This window comes from Dermatophagoides farinae, chromosome 1 (genome assembly GCF_024713945.1).
Source record: "Dermatophagoides farinae isolate YC_2012a chromosome 1, ASM2471394v1, whole genome shotgun sequence".
Classification (NCBI taxonomy): domain Eukaryota; kingdom Metazoa; phylum Arthropoda; class Arachnida; order Sarcoptiformes; family Pyroglyphidae; genus Dermatophagoides; species Dermatophagoides farinae.
The window spans coordinates 4,687,596-4,697,431 of NC_134677.1; the positions used below are offsets into that span (position 1 = coordinate 4,687,596).

A 9,836-nucleotide genomic window follows, 5' to 3' on the forward strand; every position below is an offset into this window, starting at 1 on the left:
TTTATAAAAAGAAATTTTATTATGTTAATGAACATTGTGAATTTTTTTTTTTTTTTTTGATACCAAATAATCATTGCCATAATAAACAATTGTGATTATTAGTACAATAATAAGTGAGATAAAAAAAACTGTCATTGATGATGCTGGTCGATTCGATTGGTTTGAATTCTTTGATATAAACAAATATCATTAAATTGATAATTATTTCTTCTTCTTTATCAGATATTCGAATAAAATCATGATCAAATCTTGATAATATAATAAAAAAAGAAAAGAAACCAAATAGAATTCATTATTAGAACATACGATGAATATTATTCGGTTTATTCATTTACATTTACAAAAAACGATGAAATAATAGAAATGAAAATTCTTAGGTACGTAATTGTCGTGAATGACAATGTATGGAGCGATTGTCACAATTATTAAACATTATTCTATGTTTTAGAATGCATATTGTGTTCTCATGTCCTCCAATTTTTTCGACACCTAAATATTTATAATAGAAAAAACAAACAAAAATTGTATTAAAATATTTTGCTATCAAAATTCAATTAAACATACCTCTGCTGGTGAAAAGTCTAAATCTTCGGCAATGCTTTTCTGTTTGCTAAAATCCATTGAATTGAATTGTTCACAGAGATCACCATCGATGATATTTTTCACTGGAAAATAAAATGACCTATAAGCAAGATGATCACGACCACATAGTGGTGCATTTTCCGAACGCATATACATTTCAAGATGTTGAAAAAAATCCAATTGTTCGTGTGATGTGAATGGAACCAATACACCAACGGCGCCTGAAATTGTCGTATAAACTAATGCTTCGGAAAATCCCGGTATCAATGTTGCTTTGTTCAATGAAAGTACCAGATCACCAATATGAAAATTACAAATTGTTTCCGCTTTTTGTGATGCACCACCAAGCCATCCACGATCCCAAAGAGATTTCAATCCGGTAGGATCATCATCAATTTCATCATTGACATCTGCCGGTAGTCGAATGATCGATACGTTGCCGAATTTGTCAGCACAAACAATCGTATCATAATCAAGTATACATGTACAGGTCACCCAACGTGGGAAAACATCATCGGCGAATACAATTAATTGATTTTCCGATCGCTTGTACCGAACAAAGTAATAGCTTTCCTGTACATCAGAAACATAGATACGATTGCCCATTGTATTGATGGTAACGATAAAATTCTGTATGGTTTTGTTTTCGCATTTTTTCAGTAATTTCTTTTTTCCCAGATCATAAATTCGTAAAAGTTTTCCAACGCCTATAACAACTTTTCCTTGAAATTGAGCCATAGCTCTTGGAACATCTTCGACTGGTGTTTTATGTACTAAAGTTAAATGTTCAAGATCGGTTTCAAATTTATACGTATGAATTTCACAACCAGAATGTTGTCTGTCTAATAATCGTAATCTACTTGCAACACCAACTAAAATATAATATCCTTCGGGATCGTTTGTAAAACGGCATAAAGTCATACTAAATGCGGCTTCATTTTGTTCCAGAGAAAATTTATGTAGTGTTTTGCCATTGACTGGATTAAAAACTCGAATCAACGATGCCCATGTATCAGGGCCAGGTTTAGGTGCCCCAAACACATTTTCCGGAAGATTTTCTTTAAGAAATGCTGCAGCCATTTCAGAAACATGTTGTTTCTCATCAGCAGGTGCAGAATCAATCATTTCTTGTGCCAATTGTTGTTTACGAACTGTTTTTGAAGCTGGTGTCAATGCATTATGATCAGTTTCAATCATTACAACGTAATAAGTTTCAGGATGTATGGCAAATTTTCTTGGCGTATATTCCAATTCGACTAAATGTTGATTGAATACATTTCCCAGATTTTCTAAGGCCAATATACGCAAAGTATTGTGTGAAATAGCTACAATTCCTTCTGGACATTGTTCAGAAGAAAAACCAGAAGCATATTCCAATGGTTCATATGAAAGAGGAGTCAAATGAAAACGATTTTGATAATAATAACAGAGCCAAGTACGGCTGGACAATGCAAGCAATGATTCTTTGCCTTGCATACAAACTTGAAACAATTTAATGGGACGACTACCGAGATAACGAGTTTGAGGGTCTGATAGTGTACCGTTATTTTCATCCAAAACGGTACGCAAATGAACTCCATTCTGAAGGCCAACATTTAAGTACAATTTCCCCTTGGATTTTTCATCAGATTTCATCAATCCCATTTGTACGATTGACAATGATTCAGGTCTGGCTGGAAGACCTTGTAATGACAATGGCGTTAAACATTCCTAGATGATAATTCAAATGAACAATTGATAATGCAAATTAATTCCGATGATGATAATCTATTTTTACTTACCAATGGATCCAAAGAGATAATACGAACAGTATTGTCTGCCAAACCAATTGCCAAGAAACGGCAACGTTGTTCACCAGTTGGTACATCGCCCAAAGCCATACAAATCACCTCTGAATTCATATCTTTGCGTTCTGTGTATTCATTTAATTGGCCACCGAGATCCATTTCAAAGTAAACGATTTCTCCTCCGCCTAATGCAATTACCACTTGACGGGAATTTATGGCACAGCGTACGATTTGCTTACGTCCTGGTGCACGCCATTCATTCACACGTTTATCGGCACGAATATGTCGAATACCATCAGGATATACTTGAACTAATGCATCTTCACCAATCTGAGCACAATTGATTGTTTGTGTAGAGCCTAGAAATCCTGAATCTGTAATTTCTTCAACAGTTTCACCAATCGAAAGAACAAGCGTTGCATTGACAAACGAGACAATAATGTAGGCATCATATTTATCTTCGCTACGTTTTTTAACCGTCCAAACGGCATTTGGATTGGCGGGTAATTCTGAAACAGCCATCTCAGACACTTCCAAACCATGACGCAATAGTCGAAAAGTAGAACGAGGTCCACGTCCACAAGCCATCAATAATTGTGGAGTTTCTTCGTTGGCAACATCAGCTATCTGACAGTGCATGATTGGTGACAGTGATTCTGTTTCATCGACCAGGACCAAATTTTTTAAACTTCGAGGTGTGAAATAAAAAGTTTCACCTTCATTCAAAGGCATTGAACTACTGAATTCAGGCTCATTATCATTGTCACCAAGATGAACAATTTGATACAAATAATGATTGCCAAATTCTGAAGCAACAAACAAGAATCCAGTACGAAGCACACATAAACTGGTGGCAACAGGAACAGTGTCAAAATATTTGATTTTAACTTCGGTAACAATATCATCATCAACTTCAAGAGTAATTTTGAATATATCGCCCTGTTCACTTTGTACTAGGAAGAAAAACATGGATTTGGTCTTATGAGATGCACTGCAAACGAAAATCATTCCTCGATCAGGATCATCGAGATCATAACGTCTTCGAGGTATTGGACAGCGAATATCTGGCTGGTCACCGAAATTTTTATAAGTTATATAATTTTCCGAACAGATTAATACACCTGATGGCCCATCAGTTCCACCCGGTACAGATATGAGAAAATTTCCATGTTCTTCAAGATTTTCACTATATTTTCTAACAACATGATTGAGACCAAGATCAAGTTCATAAAATGTTAATTGTTGTTGTGTTTGTTGTGCTGTTTCTCCCGTATGATCAATATCAACATCTTCATAATCCATTTCAAGACAAGCAAACATTGGATTTTCAAATCCAACATCCACGCCAACAGTATGATAAACGAATGTGTTAGATTTATGAGCTTCAAGAGGTGAAGAAATTGTAAGTCGAGCCGTGGCATCTCGATTAAGAATGTATACTAACTTTTGCTTTTCAACAGCACTTATCATGACTGCACGACCTTTTGGATCAATAGCTAAATATTGACCAGGAACAATACGGCGACAGCCACTTTTACCAAATGTTTCTTGATGAACCTTTTGAAATAAAGTGATATCAATTAAAAATAGTTATAATTGAAAACAATGAAAATCATACCTTATCGAAACAATTTTTTGCCGGAATGTATTCAAGAATGACAATACGGCCTGAATCAGAACCGACGAGCAAATAATCTTTTGAACCACCAGTCAAACGAAAAGCAATCATCGAACGAATGACACCGAAAATGTCAATGGATAGAAGTGAATATACTTTACCAGTACTAGGATCTGGACGTACAAGTTCCAGTATTCGGCCTTTGGCCAAAGCAATTTCTTGCTGTTTAGTGCCGGCAAAGTTTCCATGAACAGCCAAAGAAATATGAGTGGCACGTTGTAATGTCAAATTGTAGAGATGCATTCTTTATGATAATCTGTGAATCAATTCGGTCACAATGATAATCAGGCTGACATTTCAAAATTTAGGCGGCAAAAACATTCTAGACCTAAACAAATCATTCCGTATACACAATACAAATTGTTTGCGAGTCAATTACCTCAATGCGAACAATGTGGTCTCATCATGGAATCCAAATTATCGTAGACTGCCATCTATCAATCTGAAATAGAATCGTACCGAAAAAATAGATTCAATTTATGTTCTAAACCTGTAGATGGCAGTTGAATACCATTTTTTATTTATTTATTTATTTAGAAAAAGCAAAACGCTCCTATACCTTAAAATAGGAGTTGATAAAGATTTACAAAAAATAAAATAAAAATGAGAAATATAACAAAAAATTATAAACAATTATAAATAGAAAGAAGGAAATTTGAAAAATATTTTCTAATATTTTCATCCAACATATTGGATAGAGAATTAGACATATCAGAACAGTAACAAGCGAAAAAACATCTCTGTGCTGCAAAACGATCACATTCCAAAATTAAATGTAAAGATGTTTGTGAAGGATTACCACAGAAACATGACGATTGATCTTTGATTCGCATTCTGTTTAAATACTGGTTGAATTTTCCATGGTTTGTAAGAAATTGGGTAAGAATGAAATCGGGAGACAGATTGATTCCTGATCTGATGCTTACCAGTGGAAAAAATTTTTTAGTAGTGGATCCATTAGAGCAGTGATTCCCAACCGGTGGTTCGCGAACCCCTGGGGGTTCGTGGGATATGCAAAAGGGTAACTTTGTATGTACTCGAATTTTTGAAAGGGGTTCGCGAAGAAAAAAAGGTTGGGAATCACTGCATTAGAGCATGTTGTCCAAATCTCATTCCAGGCACAATATAGTTGTTTTTTGAATTCATATTTAAAGAAGGATAAAGGCAAAAGATCGTAATTCAAAATCGGCGATTCTACAGCTCTTTTGGCTAAATAATCCGCTAATTCGTTTCCAAAATTTCCATTATGCGCTTTAACCCATTCGAAACAAATATGTCCATTAAAATTGACGATTTTTTGAAAAATATGCTGTACCATCCTATTGGAAGAATAGATTTTTTGAATCGACAACAATACAGCTTGAGAATCAGACATAATTTTAACGCCAGGAACATTATTATCAACAACCCAATTTATAGCCTCAACAACAGCCAAAAGTTCGGCTTGGTAAATTGAACAACGATTATCCAGACGAAACATTTTTCTCAAAAAGTTGAATACCATTATCGTGAACAAAAAGAAGAATTCGAGATTCGCGAATTTCTTGGTGAAAAAAAAACTTTCTTTCACACCCATAATACAGATGGTCTTATCTAGTTACAATAGTTAAAATTAACAATATCATATACGAGGATTGTCTACAAGAATGTCGTTTCCCATTTATTCTGTTGGGATTTTGTTATTTTGATAATAATTAGAAAGAAGAATTTTTCCTTTTGCTTCGTTAGCTCTGAATTATATTGCTCAATTCCAATAATTGAATACCTTGTATATGTTTGCCATCATTGTCACACTTATCAACAAGAAAAATTCCATTAATTATGGATCAATCGTGTGAGTGTGTGAGTACAGGTGTCTTATATGTGAATATTTGTTGAAATTGTTAGGCAATTCCTGAACCAAAGAAAAAAAAGATAAATCAGGGTATCCAATGTAAATTATAATAGGATTTAAGGCTACAATACTAATAGGAAAAAATTAAGAGCGTGATTACCAATCATAATGTCAAATATAGAAGAACATTTTTCTGCTAAAATTTTTCGTACAGTTTACCTGGTTCATACACACACACACACACATCCAATTAAATTTCATTCCCAAAATGATGATCAAAGAAAAAAATTAACACACAAGAAAAAAAAACTCGGCAATCATTACACTATGACATTGTTGAGCTGTCAACATATTTGAAATCAAATATATAAGAAAAATTTCCGGTTTTTCACAGCTTCATAATATCTTATTTTGTCATAAAGTTTAATGTCAAAATATCAATTGTGTGTTTGCGTTGTGTTGATTTGAATAAACGGAACTTTCAATTGTTGTTTGGATATCTGGTTTTTCTTTCCCTTTTTAATGCCATAGTTGTCAATTATACACACACACACAATACACCAGCCAACCAGAAAAAATGACCGAACCATGTCAATCAGTTGGGCAAAAAAAAAATATTCAACTGGAATAGCAAAAAAAAATAAATGTTGTAAATGAATTGACTTTTTTACCCTCTGATCCTTGTCATTGAAATTAAGAAAAGAAAAAACTCAAGAATAACAAACAAATGGAATTGTTCACACACACACGTACCGTGGTCAGTAACAATGAAAAAAAATATATAAAAATTTGAATAAAAAGATTTCTTTCTCATTCATATATTTTATTCACATGAAATTGATATAGCCGATCACCTCATAATAGCCACATTCCCGTTAATGCAAAACCATTTCCATCATTATTTTTCATTCGCAAATGACACAGGATAAACAACAACAAAAAAATTATAGCAAGGTCAACGGTGTTTTTTGTTGTATTTCTTTTCAAAACAGCAAATGAATGAGTGATAATATTAATTTGGTAGGAAAAATATAAAACAGCCAATATGAAAAAAAAGAGTTAAAGTTCTGGGGTCAACACTCATCGACTTAATAACTTTTCAGATGAATTTTTTTTCTTCACCAATGTGAAAATGATATAACTGTCAAAACAACAAATGCCCACCATGGACATATACATATAGCCAACCAATTGGACTGACCATTTTCGTTATTTTAGCCAAAAATATTGAATAGAATCCTTTTCGCCTATAATAATGATAATAATGATTCGTTGATTCATAGTTCATATGACAATTGCAGCTGTGTTCTCATTGTGATTTCTATATATGAATGGAACAATGGCCAAATGAATGATCATCTCTCTCTCTCTCTCTTTCTATCATTTGGAACGACATTGATATTCGAGAACAGAAAAAACCTTCAATTGTATGAGCATTACTTTAGGAGAAAATATTATTGAAAAAAGGCCAGCTTTGTTGAATGGGTATCAATTGAATGATAATGAGAAAGCTGATCCTTTTCATTGATAAATTTCCAAAATGACCCATCCATTATCAATGATTGTTGATTGTTGCTGTTTTTTTTTGCCTACCATAATGTGAAAATTCGTGCCTTCTAATCGTGTTCAATAGTTTTTATCCAAAAAAAAACCGGTAGTCAATAACAACAAAAGATTTTCAAATTCGAAACAAAATTTATCATTATCGTATTATCATTTTAATTTGATAATTTTTTTTCAAACACGACAAATTACTTAAAATTGAAAATGAAAAAAAGAAATTTGTACAATAGTGTTAATTTTTTAATCAATGAAATTCTCAATTAGACAATTACTATTTCAGGTAGATATGAATAGAACAGGAGTTTACAACAAATTCATCAACAAACAAACGTTTTATTTGTCAAATATACTTTTTAATTAAAAAATATAATCGAATTTCGATATCAATGAAATGAATAAACGATATCATTACAGGCAATGACAAATGGGTCACGCAATAAAACAATCTTTGTTACCGTCAATAAAGTTGATTAAATTAATTATGTTGAACAGATGTAATTAGAAAAAAAACTAAACTATTTTTCAAGCATCTTAGATTGAGAAAAATTACGGTTATGAATCATATTACTTCGTGTCCATTTCAATTTGATCAACCAAACATAAATTAATCATTCATTTTTTACCGTTGTTTTTTTTATTTACATTTTTCAACTGAAATCCACTTTGTTTGTTTTCTGGTCACCTAAAAAAAAGGTTAATATATAAATATAAAATTCGGGTTGGGTCATTCATCCGATAGCTATTGTGTTTATTCAAAAATAAAAAAAAATTATTTAACATCGAATAATTAATTGGCAAAGATCAAGTTTCACACCTTGACCAGTAACAGAAATAAATTTTTTTTCTCGTTTATTTAACGTTGAACGACGAAGGTTTCAAATCCATATTTTTTTTTTGATTTAATTATTCATATTATATATAGAATTATCATGGTTGAATAGTATAACTTACTATATAAAAACTTTTGTAAAAAATCTAAGCATCCGGAAAAAATATTGAATAGTTGGATAATGTTATTGTCTGAAATTCAATTTAATCTGGGTCGATTTATACGTGCACCTGCACACTTCAACAGAATGATCATCATTCAGCCATCAAAAAAAAAACATGCAAGTGAATAAAGAATTTTGAAAATGGCTGGTGCTTGCCAACAATATACATGTTTAGCTTTTCTATTTTTTGTTATAATAATAATAATAATAAATGGAATTTTTTGATTATCCTGATGTTCAATGCAGCGCGAGAATTTTCGTCATTCTTCAATTTTTTTTTTCACAATACACCGTAAATGTACCGTGTGTTTCATGCGATGATGTACCACTGGAACTGTGCTTGATGGTTGGCAAAAAAATGCAAGCTGACGCTATAGATTTTGTGTTCCCCATTCATAATACCCATCATGGATATATTAAATTATCGGTGTATTTTATATTGTTTTGATTTAATTATTGTTAAGCGATCTCTTTTTTTTACTTTTGTTTGACGTTTATTGAAAGATTCGAGAGAGTGTGAGCCATATAGTTAGTAAATAATCGCCGATACCAGCGTATCCGACCAAACTTTGGGAAAAGACATATGGTTATATACTGAAATTTTATTTTTTTTTCTATTTATATTTTGTGTACGAATCTCGAATCCCGAAGTTTTCGATAATCATGGGGTGATGATGACTGATTAGTTCAATAGTGCCCAAAATTTATCTTTCATTTATTTTTTTTCTAATACCGTTAATAATCAAATGGGGAGAGAGAGAGAGAGAGCTTAGTCCATTTAACATCAACTCGATTAACAATGAATTGAAATAAAACACAATAAGTCATTTAACTTGATTCTAAAACTGACTATAAAATGTCTATATGTATGGTGTAGATATGTGTTTAATCGATCGATTGTTTTTTCCATTTATTTTATCATTTTTCAATATTATGAAAATTTAGACGATTCCAATAGTTATCGACGATTGGAATATGCATCCAATTCTGTCTGTTGATGTTTGTTTTGTAACTGTATGTATGCCTGATGATTGTTCACGGATTTTGCACACACACACACACACACTAACACACAACAGGGAATCTACATCAATAGTTGTCTATATCCTATAGTGAGAGAGAAATATATCTAAAAATTGACAAAGGGACAAAGGTCACTTAAATATTATTGCACGTGATACACATAATATAATATGAATGTGACAGGTTTTGTATAAACGGAGGTAACCAAGTGTTATGATTGCTCGCTTTTTCTCTTGTTATCGATCGTTGTACGGGTCATTTGAGTGAAAAAGAGCGCACGTCATGAATAATAATAATAATAATAATAAAAGTGTTTTGTTTTGACAGCAAATTTTTCTATTAAATATATCAAAATTTCATGATAATAAACGTAATCG

The 9,836-nt window shown here is 32.2% G+C and overlaps 1 protein-coding gene across 2 annotated transcripts; it reads right to left on the bottom strand.

The window, feature by feature from the left end:
• On the bottom strand, positions 1 to 4,468 carry Sf3b3 (splicing factor 3b subunit 3). Of its 2 annotated transcripts, XR_006958991.2 has the most exons (5): positions 3,988 to 4,468; positions 2,364 to 3,926; positions 565 to 2,292; positions 336 to 489; positions 1 to 248 (listed from the first exon to the last, which is right to left on the bottom strand). XR_006958991.2 is itself a non-coding variant. In XM_047054708.2 (4 exons), exons 1-4 carry the CDS (start codon positions 4,288 to 4,290, stop codon positions 445 to 447), a joined length of 3,639 nt encoding a protein of 1,212 aa, XP_046910664.1. In that variant the 5' UTR covers positions 4,291 to 4,468; the 3' UTR covers positions 1 to 444. The 2 variants fall into 2 exon arrangements, 1 of the variants encoding a protein (XP_046910664.1); XM_047054708.2 differs by having other exon boundaries at positions 1 to 489.
• Between the last annotated feature and the right edge of the window lie 5,368 nt (positions 4,469 to 9,836).

Excerpts from the sequence above, each read along its gene's own strand:
- Sf3b3 (XM_047054708.2), bottom strand. The coding sequence starts at position 4,290 with ATGCATCTCTACAATTTGACATTACAACGTGCCACTCATATTTCTTTG. Across the intron at positions 2,293-2,363 it reads TTATCTCTTTGGATCCATTG|GAATGTTTAACGCCATTGTC; the intron begins GTAAGTAAAAAT and ends ATTATCATCTAG. Across the intron at positions 490-564 it reads TAGACTTTTCACCAGCAGAG|GTGTCGAAAAAATTGGAGGA; the intron begins GTATGTTTAATT and ends ATAAATATTTAG.